Raw genomic sequence first — 17,749 nt, 5'->3', positions numbered from 1 at the left:
GGACAGAAGGGCATGGAGGGGTAGGCAGGGTGGGGGTGGGTGGAGTTTATGGCTGGGGGATACACGTGACCCAGGAGTCCATGGGGGGCCACACCCTTACGGCTCTGTCCCAGGGCCAGGCCCCCTGGGTGCCATGCCCAGTCAGACACCGTCATGTCACTGGAGGGGCTGGGCACAGCCTCTGCCCGTCTGGGTGGTGCGCACAGAGGGGGGGATGGGGCAGGAGGCAGGGGAGTGGTGCCTTTGGGGGGCCATGGGGAGCATTGGGCGGTACTGATGGAGGTGGGGGGGCCACTGGAGGGCTCGGTGCTCACCCGGCCAAGGACAGTTTGGCACCTTGTGCCCAGCCCCACGGGGTCAGGCAAGGAGCCAGCTGCCCCAGCTTCTACACATGCCTGGGCGGCTTGTCCTTCCGGGCACAGCCTGCTGCCGAGACGGAGAGCCCCTCCCCAGCTCCGGCCAGCGCCAGAGCCCAAGCCAGGGACCCTGGCAGAGTGGGTGTGGGGCTGAGCCCAAGGGAAACTGAGGCCCACCTTTACAAACTCCCAGTGGACAAGCCAGCGCCGTGGCACCTTTGCAAGGCAGAGGAGCCAAGGGGCCCTGGGCACACAGCAGGGGGCACAGGGGCGGCAGGTTTCAGTCCCCGTCCCGCTGGCCGTAGCCGGAGCCCGGCGGCTGGGCACCGTGGCAAGGGGCCGGGCAGAGGGCGCTGTGCCGTGTGGTGTGAACGCTTGCCCAGGCCCCAGCCTGACGGGCCCATAGCTGGGGTGGGGGCTCCAGGCGGCCGGCTGTGGCTTTCTTGGCCTGCGGCTTCGAGTGGTCAGCCCCCCCATGTTTTGCCAACCCCCCCAGCAAGGCATAGAACCCAGGCGTCCTGGCTCCCAGGTCTGCTCTAACACCCTCCCCCCTTCCAGAGCCACGGAGAGAACCCAGGTGTCCTGTCTCCCAGCCCTGTCCCGCACTCTAACCACTAGTCCCCATCCCCCCCACACACAGCCCAGTGGGTCCCATTAGCTTGCTTTATTGCGATGGATTCTCATACCCCACAGCAAAGGGGGGGCTCTGGAGGGCGGGGTGCCAGAGGGTCATCATGCAGGGGGGGCGCCGTTGCGTTTCCGTAGGGAAGGGGGGCAGAGAGGGGCTGTCGGAGAGCTCCTGGCTCCTTTCGGGGGATGGGGGCACCTTCGCATGGCTCCTGCCAGATCAGTCTGGGAAGAACAGGCAGTGAAAGGGTTAAACTGTGTGTGCACCCCCCATCTCGCCCCCAGGCCAGGTCCCATGCCCCATGCTACTCCCTGCCCTTAGCGCCTGAGGTGGGAGACAGGGCCTGCTTTAACCACTAGGCCTCACTTCCCCCCAGAACCCAGGATTCCTGGCTCCCAGCCCCCTGCTTTAACCACTAGGCCTCACTTCCCCCCAGAACCCAGGATTCCTGGCTCCCAGCCCCCTGCTTTAACCACTAGGCCTCACTCCCCCCAGAACCCAGGATTCCTGGCTCCCAGCCCCCTGCTTTAACCACTAGGCCCCACTTCCCCCAGAACCCAGGATTCCTGGCTCCCAGCCCCCTGCTTTAACCACTAGGCCCCACTCCCCCCCAGAACCCAGGATTCCTGGCTCCCAGCCCCCTGCTTTAACCACTAGGCCCCACTTCCCCCCAGAACCCAGGATTCCTGGCTCCCAGCCCCCTGCTTTAACCACTAGGCCCCACTTCCCCCCAGAACCCAGGATTCCTGGCTCCCAGCCCCCTAACTCTGACCCACTCACCCCCCACCCCACCCTCCAGCTCACCATCCTCCTGCTCCTCCATGCAGGGGGGCATGTTGAGACACGGCTCCTTCTCTTTCACCTCCCGGCTCTGCCCCTCAAGGGGCTGGCAACTGGGCAGCGGTTTGCCCCAGAAGCTCACGTTCACTGACTCCACCATCCCCACTCCTTGGGTCGTCATCCTGGGGGGAGGGGAGAGATCAGCACCGGGCCCAGCCCCCACCCCCGGGCCTCTGGAACAGACCCACAGGGCCCCCCAGCTTGGTATCCCCCCCCCGATCAGACCCACGGGGCTCTCCAGTCCTGGTAGCTCCACCCTCAGATCAGACCCCCCAAGCTCCCACTGAGTCAGACCCCCCCGCCAGGTATCCCTGCTCCTGGGGCAGACCCTCCCCGCCAGGTATCCCTGCTCCTGGGGCAGACCCCCCCCACCAGGTATCCCTGCTCCTGGGTCAGACCCCCCCCGCCAGGTATCCCTGCTCCTGGGTCAGACCCCCCCCGCCAGGTATCCCTGCTCCTGGGGCAGACCCTCCCCGCCAGGTATCCCTGCTCCTGGGTCAGACCCCCCCCCGCCAGGTATCCCTGCTCCCGGGGCAGGCCCCCCCGCCAGGTATCCCTGCTCCTGGGTCAGACCCCCCCCCCACCAGGTATCCCTGATCCTGGGGCAGACCCCCCCCCCACCAGGTATCCCTGATCCTGGGGCAGACCCCCCCCCGCCAGGTATCCCTGATCCTGGGGCAGACCCCCCCCCGCCAGGTATCCCTGCTCCTGGGGCAGACCCCCCCCCCACCAGGTATCCCTGATCCTGGGGCAGACCCCCCCGCCAGGTATCCCTGATCCTGGGGCAGACCCTCCCCGCCAGGTATCCCTGCTCCTGGGTCAGACCCCCCCCGCCAGGTATCCCTGCTCCTGGGTCAGACCCCCCCCGCCAGGTATCCCTGCTCCTGGGGCAGACCCCCCCCCCACCAGGTATCCCTGATCCCGGGTCATTCCCCCCCCACCAGGTATCCCTGCTCCCGGGTCATTCCCCCCCGCCAGGTATCCCTGCTCCCGGGTCATTCCCCCCCCGCCAGGTATCCCTGCTCCTGGGTCAGACCCCCCCCGCCAGGTATCCCTGCTCCTGGGGCAGACCCCCCCCGCCAGGTATCCCTGCTCCTGGGGCAGACCCCCCCGCCAGGTATCCCTGCTCCCGGGTCAGATCCCCCCCTGCCAGGTATCCCTGCTCCTGGGGCAGACCCCCCCCCGCCAGGTATCCCTGCTCCTGGGGCAGACCCCCCCCGCCAGGTATCCCTGCTCCCGGGTCAGACCCCCCCCGCCAGGTATCCCTGCTCCTGGGGCAGACCCCCCCCCCACCAGGTATCCCTGATCCTGGGGCAGACCCCCCCGCCAGGTATCCCTGCTCCTGGGGCAGACCCCCCCCGCCAGGTATCCCTGCTCCCGGGGCAGACCCTCCCCGCCAGGTATCCCTGCTCCTGGGGCAGACCCCCCCCGCCAGGTATCCCTGCTCCCGGGTCATTCCCCCCCCGCCAGGTATCCCTGCTCCTGGGGCAGACCCCCCCCGCCAGGTATCCCTGCTCCCGGGTCAGACCCCCCCCACCAGGTATCCCTGCTCCTGGGTCAGACCCCCCCCGCCAGGTATCCCTGCTCCTGGGGCAGACCCCCCCCCCACCAGGTATCCCTGCTCCTGGGTCAGACCCCCCCCGCCAGGTATCCCTGCTCCTGGGTCAGACCCCCCCCGCCAGGTATCCCTGCTCCTGGGGCAGACCCCCCCCCCACCAGGTATCCCTGATCCCGGGTCATTCCCCCCCACCAGGTATCCCTGCTCCCGGGTCATTCCCCCCCCGCCAGGTATCCCTGCTCCCGGGTCATTCCCCCCCCGCCAGGTATCCCTGCTCCTGGGTCAGACCCCCCCCGCCAGGTATCCCTGCTCCTGGGGCAGACCCCCCCCGCCAGGTATCCCTGCTCCTGGGGCAGACCCCCCCGCCAGGTATCCCTGCTCCCGGGTCAGATCCCCCCCTGCCAGGTATCCCTGCTCCTGGGGCAGACCCCCCCCCGCCAGGTATCCCTGCTCCTGGGGCAGACCCCCCCCCGCCAGGTATCCCTGCTCCCGGGTCAGACCCCCCCCGCCAGGTATCCCTGCTCCTGGGGCAGACCCCCCCCACCAGGTATCCCTGCTCCTGGGGCAGACCCCCCCGCCAGGTATCCCTGCTCCTGGGGCAGACCCCCCCCGCCAGGTATCCCTGCTCCCGGGGCAGACCCTCCCCGCCAGGTATCCCTGCTCCTGGGGCAGACCCCCCCGCCAGGTATCCCTGCTCCCGGGTCATTCCCCCCCGCCAGGTATCCCTGCTCCTGGGGCAGACCCCCCCTGCCAGGTATCCCTGCTCCCGGGTCATCCCCCCCCCACCAGGTATCCCTGCTCCTGGGTCAGACCCCCCCCGCCAGGTATCCCTGCTCCTGGGGCAGACCCCCCCCCCCCCAGGTATCCCTGATCCTGGGGCAGACCCCCCCCGCCAGGTATCCCTGCTCCTGGGGCAGACCCCCCCCGCCAGGTATCCCTGCTCCTGGGGCAGACCCCCCCCGCCAGGTATCCCTGCTCCTGGGGCAGACCCCCCCCCGCCAGGTATCCCTGCTCCCGGGTCAGACCCCCCCCACCAGGTATCCCTGCTCCCGGGTCAGATCCCCCCTGCCAGGTATCCCTGCTCCCGGGTCAGATCCCCCCTGCCAGGTATCCCTGATCCTGGGTCATTCCCCCCCCACCAGGTATCCCTGCTCCTGGGTCAGATCCCCCCACCAGGTATCCCTGCTCCTGGGGCAGACCCCCCCGCCAGGTATCCCTGCTCCCGGGTCAGACCCCCCCCGCCAGGTATCCCTGATCCTGGGTCATTCCCCCCCACCAGGTATCCCTGCTCCTGGGGCAGACCCCCCCCACCAGGTATCCCTGCTCCTGGGGCAGACCCCCCCTGCCAGGTATCCCTGCTCCTGGGGCAGACCCCCCCCACCAGGTATCCCTGCTCCTGGGTCAGACCCCCCCCGCCAGGTATCCCTGCTCCCGGGTCAGACCCCCTCCCCCTCCTCGTATCCCCACTCCCGGGTCAGCGCCACGGGCCCTGGTATTTCCTCCCTCCCCCAGCTGGTCACACTCACGAGAATTTGGGGTACGTGGGTTCACAAACGCGCTTCCGAATCTTCACAGGGTTCTCCCCGCAATCCGGGAGGCAGAGCCCCCAGGGACTCCAGTCTGACCACTGACCCTCCACTGGGGAGCCAGCACAGACCCCAGTGAGGGCGGGAGCACGGTGTCCTGCCCTTCCCCCCACGATCAGACCCATGAATCCATCCAGCCCGGAACCCCCCAGGTCACACCCAGAGGCCCCCTCCAGCCTAGAACCCCCCAGGTCACACCCAGAGGCCCCTCCAACCCGGAACCCCCAGGTCACACCCAGAGGCCCCCTCCAGCCTGGAACCCCCCAGGTCACACCCAGAGGCCCCCTCCAGCCTGGAACCCCCAGGTCACACCCAGAGTCCCCTTCCAACCCGGAACACCCCAGGTCACACCCAGGGGCCCCTCCAACCCGGAACCCCCCAGGTCACACCCAGGGGCCCCTCCAACCTGGAACCCCCAGGTCACACCCAGAGTCCCCTTCCAACCCGGAACCCCCCAGGTCACACCCAGGGGCCCCTCCAACCCGGAACCCCCAGGTCACACCCAGAGTCCCCTTCCAACCCGGAACACCCCAGGTCACACCCAGGGGCCCCTCCAACCCGGAACCCCCCAGGTCACACCCAGGGGCCCCTCCAACCCGGAACCCCCAGGTCACACCCAGAGGCCCCCTCCAGCCTGGAACCCCCCAGGTCACACCCAGAGGCCCCCTCCAGCCTGGAACCCCCCAGGTCACACCCAGAGTCCCCTTCCAACCCGGAACACCCCAGGTCACACCCAGAGGCCCCTCCAGCCTGGAACCCCCCAGGTCACACCCAGAGGCCCCTCCAGCCCTGAACCCCCCAGGTCACACCCAGAGGCCCCTCCAGCCTGGAACCCCTCAGGTCACACCCAGAGGCCCCTCCAGCCCGGAACCCCACCTGCCCACCCCAGACACTCACATTTGCACCAATTCATGCTGTAGCAGCTGCGGAACTGGATGTAACTCCCGTCACAGCGCTTCCCATTGTGGGCGCGCCCCAGGCACTCCCGCGTGCGCTTCTGCTGACCCACAATCTCCTGGCAGTTAATGTCCCCGGTGAAACCGGGCCGGACGCAAGGGGACCAGTTCGCCCAGTCCGCCCAGTGCCCATCCACTGGGGGAGAGATGGAGAGCCCCAGAGACAGCAGGGTGAGACTGTGAGTCCCCACACACAACCCCCAACCCCCCGCCCACCGACCCGTTCGTCCGTCAACCCAACCCCCCCGCCCACTGACCCGTTCGTCCGTCAACCCAACCCCCGCCCACCGTCCCGTTCGTCCGTCAACCCAACCCCCGCCCACCGACCCGTTCGTCCGTCAACCCACCCCCCCGCCCACCGACCCGTTCGTCCGTCAACCCACCCCCCTGCCCACCGACCCGTTCGTCCGTCAACCCACCCCCCCGCCCACCGACCCGTTCGTCCGTCAACCCAACCCCCCGCCCACCGACCCGTTCGTCCGTCAACCCACCCCCCCGCCCACCGACCCGTTCGTCCGTCAACCCAACCCCCGCCCACCGTCCCTTTCGTCCGTCAACCCAACCCCCGCCCACCGACCCGTTCGTCCGTCAACCCAACCCCCCGCCCACCGACCCGTTCGTCCGTCAACCCCACCCCCCGCCCACCGACCCGTTCGTCCGTCAACCCAACCCCCGCCCACCGTCCCGTTCGTCCGTCAACCCACCCCCCTGCCCACCGACCCGTTCGTCCGTCAACCCACCCCCCCGCCCACCGACCCGTTCGTCCGTCAACCCAACCCCCCGCCCACCGACCCGTTCGTCCGTCAACCCAACCCCCTGCCCACCGACCCGTTCGTCTGTCAACCCAACCCCCCATCCAACCCTCCAATCACCCACTGACCCCTCCACCCATTGAGCTATTCATCCATCAGCCCAACCCTCCAATCCCTGATCCATTGACCCACCCATTAATTGACCCACCCATCCATCTACCCTTTGACCCATCCATCCACCCATTGACCCACCCATACATCCAACAACACATCCATTGAGCCATCCTGCCATTTACCCATCCACCCACCCATAGACCCACCCATCCATCCATGCACCCATTGAACCAGCCAATCATCTAGCCACACACCAACGTACCCACCCATCATCCATCTACTGACTCACCCAACCATCTAACCATTTAAGCTCCCAACCTCCCACTTATTGGCTTAGCACTCATTGACAAGTCCATTCGTTTACCTACCTAGCCATCCTCAATCTAACTGCCCAGAAATCTGCCTACCAATCACACATCAATCAACCCTCCCACCCGTCTAACCAACCAACCAACCAATCATCCATCCATCAACACACGCATCCACCCAACCAACCAACCGTCCATCCATCGACCCACCCATCCACCCAACCAATCATCCATCCATCAACACACGCATCCACCCAACCAACCAACCAACCGTCCATCCATCGACCCACCCATCCACCCACCCAACCAATCATCCATCCATCAACACACGCATCCATCCATCCACCCAACAAACCAACCAATCATCCATCCATCGACCCATCCACCCAACCAACCAATCACCCAGCCATCGACCCACACACCTATCTACCAACCAATCATCCATCCACCCACCTGAGCAACCAATCATCCATCCACCCACCCACCCAACCATCCATCCATCGAGTCACCACCCATCCACCCACCTAACCAACCAATCAATCAACCAATCATCCATCCATTGACCTAGCCACCCATCATCCATCCATCCACTGTCATCTGTCCATTGACCTAACCAACTACTGATCCATCAATCCACCCATGAATTTACCCATTCATCCATCCTTCCCCCGATCAACCATCCCTCCCCCATTCTCCCATTCAACTACACAGCCATCCCTTGCCCACACCTGACCATCCCTCCCCACCCATCCATTCAGCCATCCACTCATGCTTTGATCCATTCCCACACACCAAGCCATTGGTTAGTTCATCCATCTGCGCTTCCATCTGTCCATCCCAAGGCACACCCCTCCATTCACACAACCATCACTTTTCATCCCTCCCTCCATCTCTGCATCCCACCATGTTACCCTCTTCCTGATCCAGCCTCTGCACCTTCTTTCCTGCACCTCTTGTCCCATCCCTGCACCTGCCCTCCCGTCCTGGGACAGTGTGTGTCCCTTCCCCCACCCCCATCCAGGGCACGCTGCCTGGCCCTGCCCCCTTACCTGGGCAGGGTGTTTTAGTGTTGCAGAAATGTGACTGTGTGTCCAGCCCTGGGCAGTTCTTTCCACCGTGCTGTGGCGCTGGGTTGTTACAAAAACGTTTCTCCATTATCCGGCCAAGGCCACAGGTCACAGAGCAGGGACCCAGCGGCTTCCAGGCACTCCAGCTACCATCCACTGGGCAGGACAGAGCCAGAGATCAGCATGGGAAACCCAGCCCCAAGGTGGGCAGATGGGACGTGGCCGCAGGCCAGGGAGACAGGAGGGACGTTCTCACCTGGGCAGTAGGGCAGCCCCGGGCAGGCCTGGTCCTCACTGTCTGATCCAGGGCAGGGGAGTCCAGGGGGGACTTTGGAGGGTGCGGGGCTATTGCAAACACGCCGGCGTCGCTGCTGGGGTTTCAGCCCTGCCCCCTCTGGAGAGCACGTGGCAGAACAGGGACCCCATGTCCCCCAGCTGCCCCAGTTCCCATGAGCTACAGAGTGGGAGAGAGAAGATGCCAGTGCTGGGAGTAGCCTTTCATGCCAACCTGGCCACCCATCCCCCATTCAATGCCCCATCCATCCACCCAACTACCCCTCCCTTCCTATCCCCCATCCAACAACCCACACATCCCCCATTCAATGCCCCATCCATCCACCCAACTACCCCTCCCTTCCTATCCCCTGTCCAACAACCCACCCATCTCCCACCCACCCATCCCCCACCCAACCATCCCTTCCCACCCATCCCCCGTCCAACCACCCACCCATCTCCCACCCACCCATCCCTTCCCATCCATCCCCCATCCAACAACCCACCCATCTCCCACCCACCCATCCCCCCCCAACCATCCCTTCCCATCCATCCCCCATCCAACAACCCACCCACCCATCCCTCACCCAACCATCCCTTCCCATCCATCCCCCATCCAACAACCCACCCATCTCCCACCCACCCATCCCCCATACAACAACCCACCCATCCCTATTCAATGCCCCATCCATCCACCCAACTACCCCTCCCTTCCTATCCCTCATCCAACAACCCACCCATCTCCCACCCACCCATCCCCCACCCAACCATCCCTTCCCATCCATCCCCCATCCAACAACCCACCCATCTCCCACCCAACTATCCCTTCCCATCCATCCCCCATCCAACAACCCACCCATCCCCCACCCAACCATCCCTTCCCATCCATCCCCCATCCAACAACCCACCCATCTCCCACCCACCCATCCCCCATCCAACAACCCACGCATCCCCCATTCAATGCCCCATCCATCCACCCAACTACCCCTCCCTTCCTATCCCCCGTCCAACAACCCACCCATCTCCCACCCACCCATCCCCCACCCAACCATCCCTTCCCATCCATCCCCCATCCAACAACCCACCCATCTCCCACCCAACTATCCCTTCCCATCCATCCCCCATCCAACAACCCACCCATCCCCCACCCAACCATCCCTTCCCATCCATCCCCCATTCAACAACCCACCCATCCCCCACCCAACCATCCCTTCCCATCCATCCCCCATCCAACAACCCACCCATCCCCCACCTAGCCATCCCTTCCCATCCATCCCCCATCCAACAACCCACCCATCCCCCACCCAACCATCCCTTCCCATCCATCCCCCATCCAACAACCCACCCATCCCCCACCTAGCCATCCCTTCCCATCCATCCCCCATCCAACTATACCATTCCACCCATCCCCCATCCACACCCCCATCCATCCTTCACATAATCATCCTCTTCTCAGCCACCCACCAGTTCATCCCCCCCACTCAGCCATCCCACTCCCTGCCCATCACCCCATTCACCACCACCCGTCCCTCCCCACCCACGGCCAGCTGTGACGCGGGGTGGGGAGGGGGCGTCCGCTCTTGTGGCCTGGCTCCACTCTGGTTTTGCGGTCACTGGGTGCTGAGTTGTGCTGTGGGTGACCCCTACTGGCCTATGCTGGTCTGGGGCCACTATATTGGGCCGGGCCAGTGCCACCTCCACCCCCGAGTCCCAGAAGCCCGTCACCTCCCTGCCATCCACCTCCAGGGGCAGGAGGGATTCATGCTGCTGGGGCCGCCCTGCCCCAGGGAGAGCTCCGCCTCCGCAGCGTCCTCCCCCCACTCCTTGAGCTGAGGTCTGCCAGCCAGCCCCCGGCCCTGGGCAGCCTGCTCCTCCCCCAGCCCAGACTGTTAACTCTGCAGAGTCTCGGGTTGTGGGGCCGGGCCTGGTGCCTGGGGCACTGAGCCCTCTGGTGGCCTCTTTGCCCGCAGCGATGGCAGGGCAGGTCCCACGGGCCCCGGCTGGCCCATCTCTTGTGATTTCCCCCGTCGCTCAGCCGAGAACCGGTCCCTGCGCGATTCCCGTTCTCTCCACGACTCCCGGTCACACCCGGACCAGCCGCCCGGCAACTCGTCCACTGGCCTCCCCGCGCCGTGGGCTCCTCCGGCTGCCGGTCCTAGAGCCTCAGCCTGGGCGGGCAGGCTTCACAGAACTGCTCCCGCATCAGCAGCTTGAGCAGCCCTCTGGGGTCCGGGCCCCCGCCCCGAGCACCTACGTGCAGCAGCGTTGTGCCAGGCGGGAGGCCAGGTCCACCTCGGTCTGCCCCTGCCCCTCAGCGCCCCCAGAACTTCTCCCTGTACGCTCGGGGCAGCCCGAACCTGCACAGCAGGGCCCCCTTGACCCGTCTCCAGCTGGCTGCGCACCGATCCACTCGGCTGGGGCAGCCACTGGTGTCTGTGCTGTGTGTGACCCCGGACAGCGTCTGCCGGGCTGCAGAGACTAGCAGGGTCTCCTACAGCACGGCCCAGCACCCAGTGACAGCCCAACCAGAGCGGAGCCAGGGCCACAAGAGTGTACAGCCCCCCCCGTCCGCCGTTCCTTCCCCCTCCTCCAGTGTACCCCCCCCGTCCGCCGTTCCTTCCCCCTCCTCCAGTGTACCCCCCCCGTCCGCCGTTCCTTCCCCCTCCTCCAGTGTACCCCCCCCGTCCGCCGTTCCTTCCCCCTCCTCCAGTGTACCCCCCCGTCCGCCATTCCTTCCCCCTCCCCCAGAGTGTACACCCTCCCCGCGTCCCGCCGTTCCTTCCCCCTCCTCCAGTGTGTACAGCCCCCCCACGTCCCGCCGTTCCTTCCCCCTCCTCCAGTGTACCCCCCCGTCCGCCGTTCCTTCCCCCTCCTCCAGTGTACCCCCCCCGTCCGCCGTTCCTTCCCCCTCCTCCAGTGTACCCCCCCCGTCTGCCGTTCCTTCCCCCTCCTCCAGTGTACCCCCCGTCCGCCGTTCCTTCCCCCTCCTCCAGTGTACCCCCCCATCCGCCATTCCTTCCCCCTCCTCCAGTGTACCCCCCCATCTGCCATTCCTTCCCCCTCCCCCAGAGTGTACACCCCCCCCCGCGTCCCGCCGTTCCTTCCCCCTCCTCCAGAGTGTACAGCCCCCCCGTCCGCCATTCCTTCCCCCTCCCCCAGAGTGTACACCCCCCCCCCCCCGCGTCCCACCGTTCCTTCCCCCTCCTCCAGAGTGTACACCCCCCCCCCGTCCCGCCGTTCCTTCCCCCTCCTCCAGAGTGTACACCCCCCCCCGCGTCCCGCCGTTCCTTCCCCCTCCTCCAGAGTGTACACCCCCCCCCCGTCCCACCGTTCCTTCCCCCTCCTCCAGAGTGTACACCCCCCCCCCGCGTCCCACCGTTCCTTCCCCCTCCTCCAGAGTGTACACCCCCCCCCCCCCGCCATTCCTTCCCCCTCCTCCAGAGTGTACAGCCCCCCCCGCGTCCCACCGTTCCTTCCCCCTCCTCTAGAGTGTACAGCCCCCCCCGTCCGCCATTCCTTCCCCCTCCCCCAGAGTGTACACCCCCCCCCCCCCGCGTCCCACCGTTCCTTCCCCCTCCCCCAGAGTGTACACCCCCCCCCGCGTCCCGCCGTTCCTTCCCCCTCCTCCAGAGTGTACAGCCCCCCCCGTCCGCCATTCCTTCCCCCTCCTCCAGTGTACCCCCCCATCCGCCATTCCTTCCCCCTCCCCCAGAGTGTACACCCCCCCCGCGTCCCACCATTCCTTCCCCCTCCTCCAGTGTACCCCCCCGTCCGCCATTCCTTCCCCCTCCCCCAGAGTGTACACCCCCCCGCATCCCACCATTCCTTCCCCCTCCTCCAGTGTACCCCCCCGTCCGCCATTCCTTCCCCCTCCCCCAGAGTGTACACCCCCCCCGCGTCCCACCGTTCCTTCCCCTTCCCCCAGAGTGTACACCCCCCCGCGTCCCGCCGTTCCTTCCCCCTCCTCCAGAGTGTACAGCCCCCCCGTCCGCCATTCCTTCCCCCTCCTCCAGTGTACCCCCCCATCCGCCATTCCTTCCCCCTCCTCCAGAGTGTACAGCCCCCCCGCGTCCCACCGTTCCTTCCCCCTCCTCCAGAGTGTACAGCCCCCCCGCGTCCCGCCGTTCCTTCCCCCTCCTCCAGAGTGTACACCCCCCCCGCGTCCCACCGTTCCTTCCCCCTCCTCCAGAGTGTACAGCCCCCCCGCGTCCCACCATTCCTTCCCCCTCCTCCAGAGTGTACAGCCCCCCCGCGTCCCGCCATTCCTTCCCCCTCCCCCAGAGTGTACACCCCCCCCCCGCGTCCCACCATTCCTTCCCCCTCCTCCCACCCAACCATGCCTGTTCATCCACCCCCACCTTCCCCAGGCCCTTGGCCCGCTCTGTAGCTCCCTCCTTCCTCCTGTCGGCTTGTGAGGGTGGCAGGGGTAGGCCCGTGTAAAAGCACCACCAGCTGCCCAGAACCTGCCCCGCCCCCAGACCTTCCCCCTCCCCCGCCACTCACTGGGGCAGATCTTGTGGGTGTCGCAGGGCTGGGTCTCCGTGGATGGACCCTGGCAGGACCCCCCACAGACGGGCGCTGGCTCGGTGCAGCTCCGGACCCGCCTCTTCACCCCCTCACTGCAAGTCACGGAGCAAGAGCTCCAGGGGGCCCAGGCCGACCAGCCCCCCATCACTGCGGGGGGAGGGGAGGGTGTCAGCGCGGGATGGGGGGGGAAGACCTGAGGCAGACCCCTTCCCCGTTCTGACCCCACCCACCTGCCCCTCCCATGAGAGCCCCTCCCCGGCCACCCCCTCCTGCCCCTCCCCCCTCACAGACCAGTTCTGGCCCTTGCCCCCCCATCTGCAGGGACCCCTCCCCCTAGCCCTCCCCAGAGACCCTTCCTGCCCTCCCCCCCAAATTCCCCTCCCAAAGAGCCACTCCAGTCCGGGCTTCCTGCCCCCCTCTCCTCTGCCTCTCTCCCCTCCCAGGCCCCTGTCACTGCCATGGGCCTCTCTGAGCAGCACCCCACCCCCAGCAGCTAGGTTCAGGAAGTTTCCATTTCCGGTAGGGGGGGGTCCTGGGAGGACCAGCATCCACAGGAGGGAAGTGAAAGTGCTGAACGAGACAGAAGCCCCGGGAGCTCCCAGCTACTCCAGCCCCAGCCTTTCCCACGGGGGGCAAAAGAGGGGGACTGCAGTGCAAGGGGGTCCCCAGCAGGGGGCGCGGTGGGAGGCCGTGGGGCAGGGGGTCCCCAGCAGGGGGCGCTGTGGGAGGCCGTGGGGCAGGGGGTCCCCAGCAGGGGGCGCTGTGGGAGGCCGTGGGGCAGCGGGTCCCCGGCAGGGGGCGCTGTGGGAGGCCGTGGGGCAGGCGGTCCCCGGCAGGGGGCGCTGTGGGAGGCCGTGGGGCAGCGGGTCCCCAGCAGAGGGCGCTGTGGGAGGCCGTGGGGCAGCGGGTCCCCAGCAGAGGGCGCTGTGGGAGGCCGTGGGGCAGGGGGTCCCCAGAAGAGGGCGGTGTGGGAGGCCGTGGGGCAGGGGGCGCTGTGGGAGGCCGAGGGGCAGGGGGTCCCCGGCAGGGGGCGCTGTGGGAGGCCGAGGGGCAGGGGGTCCCCGGCAGGGGGCGCTGTGGGAGGCCGTGGGGCAGGGGGTCCCCGGCAGGGGGCGCTGTGGGAGGCCGTGGGGCAGCGGGTCCCCAGCAGGGGGCGCTGTGGGAGGCCGTGGGGCAGGGGTTCCCCAGCAGGGGCCGCTGTGGGAGGCCGTGGGGCAGGGGGTCCCCGGCAGAGGGCGGTGTGGGAGGCCGTGGGGCAGGGGGTCCCCGGCAAGGGGCGCTGTGGGAGGCCGTGGGGCAGGGGGTCCCCAGCAGGGGGCGCTGTGGGAGGCCGTGGGGCAGGGGGTCCCCGGCAGGGGGCGCTGTGGGAGGCCGTGGGGCAGGGGGTCCCCGGCAGAGGGCGGTGTGGGAGGCCGTGGGGCAGGGGGTCCCCGGCAAGGGGCGCTGTGGGAGGCCGTGGGGCAGGGGGTCCCCAGCAGGGGGCGCTGTGGGAGGCCGTGGGGCAGCGGGTCCCCAGCAGGGGGCGCTGTGGGAGGCCGTGGGGCAGGGGTTCCCCAGCAGGGGCCGCTGTGGGAGGCCGTGGGGCAGGGGGTCCCCGGCAGAGGGCGGTGTGGGAGGCCGTGGGGCAGGGGGTCCCCGGCAAGGGGCGCTGTGGGAGGCCGTGGGGCAGGGGGTCCCCAGCAGGGGGCGCTGTGGGAGGCCGTGGGGCAGGGGGTCCCCGGCAGGGGGCGCTGTGGGAGGCCGTGGGGCAGGGGGTCCCCGGCAGAGGGCGGTGTGGGAGGCCGTGGGGCAGGGGGTCCCCGGCAGGGGGCGCTGTGGGAGGCCGAGGGGCAGGGGGTCCCCGGCAGGGGGCGCTGTGGGAGGCCGTGGGGCAGGGGGTCCCCGGCAGGGGGCGCTGTGGGAGGCCGAGGGGCAGGGGGTCCCCGGCAGGGGGCGCTGTGGGAGGCCGTGGGGCAGGGGGTCCCCGGCAGGGGGCGCTGTGGGAGGCCGTGGGGCAGGGGTTCCCCGGCAGGGGGCGCTGTGGGAGGCCGTGGGGCAGGGGGTCCCCGGCAGGGGGCGCTGTGGGAGGCCGTGGGGCAGGGGGTCCCCAGCAGGGGGCGCTGTGGGAGGCCGAGGGGCAGGGGGTCCCCAGCAGGGGGCGCTGTGGGAGGCCGTGGGGCAGGGGTCCCCGGCAGGGGGCGCTGTGGGAGGCCGTGGGGCAGGGGGTCCCCGGCAGGGGGCGCTGTGGGAGGCCGAGGGGCAGGGGGTCCCCGGCAGGGGGCGCTGTGGGAGGCCGTGGGGCAGGGGGTCCCCGGCAGGGGGCGCTGTGGGAGGCCGTGGGGCAGGGGTTCCCCAGCAGGGGGCGCTGTGGGAGGCCGTGGGGCAGGGGTTCCCCGGCAGGGGGCGCTGTGGGAGGCCGTGGGGCAGGGGGTCCCCAGCAGGGGGCGCTGTGGGAGGCCGAGGGGCAGGGGGTCCCCAGCAGGGGGCGCTGTGGGAGGCCGTGGGGCAGGGGGTCCCCAGCAGGGGGCGCTGTGGGACAGGGGCAGTAGCCATGGGGGGCGCGGGGGGCGGGGGACTCACCGGGGCAGCAATCGCTCAGGCTGCAGGCTTGAACCTCCCGCCTCTTCCGCTGGCCCTCGGGGCACTGGCCCAGCCCCTGGCAGACCTGGCTGCGCCGCTGCGTCCCCTCCCCGCAGGACACGGAGCAGGGGCTCCAGGGCGTCCACTCGCTCCACTCGGCCGGCCTGCGGGCGGCACGGAGCCCGGCTGATTGCCCGGGGCAGGGCCGAGGGGCCGGGCTCGCTGGCGGGGGGGGGGGCTGTGCGGACTCTCGGGGTCCCCTGCTCGCTTTGCTGGGCGGGGCGGCGCTGCAGGGACGCTGTGCGCGTGCCTCAGTTTCCCCAGGCAGGGCGGCGCCAGCTGGAGGGGGCGGCGGGGCGCGACTCCCTGGAGAAGGCCCCAGCCCAGGTGACAGCAGGTAACACCTGGGGCCGGGAATCCGAACAAGCCAGGGGTGCGGCTGCCTAGGGCGCTGGGCGAGGAGTGGCTGGGGGCAGGAGTTCGGGTTTCCCCTGGCTTGGGGGCTGGGCAGGGCCCTGGCTCTGTCCCCGCCCCCCCAGGCTGTGTCCCTGGCACCCAGCCATGGTTCCCAAGCTGGGGGGGGGAGAAACTCCAGGGGGGCGCGAGACGACCCAGCCCCTCCCCCGTCGATTCTCCCCCGAGTTTTGTTTCTCGGCCCGTCTGTTCCCGTTTTCTTTCGCTCAACAAGTTTTGCTGCTGGGGGGGGGGGAGTTTGGGACCCGCTGGCCCTTCTCGCCTAGCCGCCGCCTGAGAGCCCCCCCTGGCTGCGGGGGGGTGGGGGGTGCAGGGCCCGGGGACCCCCCCACTCTGTGACGGAGGCTCAGGTTAGGGCTGAGGGGCAGAGTTAAGGGGTTGGAGCTGGGGGAGGGGCGGGGGCAGACTCACCGGCAGGGCTGGCAGGGGGCCCCGGGGCGCGGGCGGTGCCCGTAGCGGGGGTTCAGGCAGCAGTCCTCCTGGGACACGTTCTCCCCCAGCAGGTCCTGGCAGCCCCCGGCCGTGAATCGCTCGTAGCACAGCCCGTCCTGCGCACCTGCTGGGGGGGGGGGGAGGGCGTGAGACCGGAGAGACGGGCGGAAAGGGCCCCCCCCGGCCCACGGACACAGACCCCCCCCGCCCGGTACCTGCAAGGGGGGCCAGAGCCCAGCACAGCGCCAGCCAGAGGGCAGAGGTCACAGCCCCCGCCATGGAGCCGGGACGGACGGACGCGGCCGCACAGACTGTGGCTGGAGACACTGAGCCGCACAGGGAAGGGGGGGGAGGAAATTCTCCTCCAGCCACTCCCCCCCCCAACTTCCCTCTGGCAGTGACTCTGCGAGGGGGGGAGGGGGGGCCGAACTGGCTTTCAGCTCGGGGGGGGGGGGGGCTCACTCCCTGCCTTTGGCTCCGCGAGGGGCTGGCTGGGCTGAGGGGCCTTCCCCACTCCTGCCCCTCACCCCGGCCTCAGGGCGCTCCCCACAGCCCGGGGCGCCCAGCGCGGACGGGACCCCAGGGGGGTGGCCAGGGAGCCCCTGTGTCCGGCTGCACCGGCCCCCCGGCCCCGGCGGACGGGCGCCCGTGCCCAGCCCAGCGTCTCGCGTACCATGGCGCTCAACAATTGACCCACCGGTGCCGTGGGGCAGGGGAGAAACCTCCCCCCCAGCGCTGCGGCTCGGAGCAACGGCGGGTCAGGGCTGCTCCCGCAGGGCGATCGCCGGAGCGCACCTGGCTTAGTGACGCACAGAGGAGCCAAGCGCAGACCTGGGGGAGCAGGTTGCGGGGTGGGAGTGAGGGGCACCGGCAGGGCGGGGGGCAGGGGCTGTGGGGCTGGACTGGGAGGCACCGGCAGGGCTGTGGGGCTGGACTGGGAGGCACTGGCAGGGCTGTGGGGCAGGAGTGAAGGGCACTGGCAGGGCTGTGGGGCTGGACTGGGGGGCACCGGCAGGGCTGTGGGGCAGGAGTGAAGGGCTGGGGGCGGGACTGTGGGCGGGAATGAGAGGCATAGCAGGGCTGGGGGCAGGGGCTGGACTGGGGGGCACCGGCAGGGCGGGGGGCAGGGGCTGTGGGCGGGAATGAGAGGCATAGCAGGGCTGGGGGGCAGGGGCTGGGGGCGGGAGTGAGGCACAGCAGGACTGGGGGACAGGGGCTGTGGGAGGAGTGAAGGGCACTGGCAAGGCTGGGGGCAGGAGCTGGACTGGGGGGCACCGGCAGGGCGGGGGGCAGGGGCTATGGGGCAGGAGTGAGGGGCA

The 17,749-nt window shown here is 69.0% G+C and overlaps 1 protein-coding gene across 2 annotated transcripts; it reads right to left on the bottom strand.

The window, feature by feature from the left end:
- Positions 1 to 1,005: 1,005 nt before the first annotated feature.
- On the bottom strand, positions 1,006 to 16,802 carry CFP (complement factor properdin). 2 transcript variants are annotated; one of them, XM_089770195.1, is made up of 10 exons: positions 16,646 to 16,802; positions 16,410 to 16,557; positions 15,525 to 15,688; positions 12,942 to 13,112; positions 8,422 to 8,619; positions 8,148 to 8,321; positions 5,866 to 6,060; positions 4,909 to 5,020; positions 1,789 to 1,946; positions 1,006 to 1,208 (listed from the first exon to the last, which is right to left on the bottom strand). In XM_089770195.1, the coding sequence occupies exons 1-10, from the start codon at positions 16,707 to 16,709 to the stop codon at positions 1,204 to 1,206; spliced, it is 1,389 nt and encodes a 462-aa protein (XP_089626321.1). In that variant the 5' UTR covers positions 16,710 to 16,802; the 3' UTR covers positions 1,006 to 1,203. The 2 variants fall into 2 exon arrangements, with proteins under 2 accessions (XP_089626321.1, XP_089626322.1); XM_089770196.1 differs by having other exon boundaries at positions 16,410 to 16,554; positions 16,646 to 16,781.
- Positions 16,803 to 17,749: the final 947 nt, after the last annotated feature.

Source organism: Pelodiscus sinensis, chromosome 18 (genome assembly GCF_052426305.1).
Source record: "Pelodiscus sinensis isolate ZL-2025 chromosome 18, ASM5242630v1, whole genome shotgun sequence".
In the NCBI taxonomy this organism is placed as follows: Eukaryota; Metazoa; Chordata; order Testudines; family Trionychidae; genus Pelodiscus; species Pelodiscus sinensis.
Note: the sequence above shows the minus strand (reverse complement) of the source record. Positions and strands in the feature narration are given on the sequence as shown.

Coding starts and splice junctions, on each gene's coding strand:
- CFP (XM_089770195.1), bottom strand. CDS start 16,709: ATGGCGGGGGCTGTGACCTCTGCCCTCTGGCTGGCGCTGTGCTGGGCT. Junction 13,113..15,524: donor CCTGAGCGATTGCTGCCCCG/GTGAGTCCCCCG, acceptor CTCCCCCCGCAG/TGATGGGGGGCTGGTCGGCC. Junction 6,061..8,147: donor CACTAAAACACCCTGCCCAG/GTAAGGGGGCAG, acceptor TCTCTCCCCCAG/TGGATGGGCACTGGGCGGAC.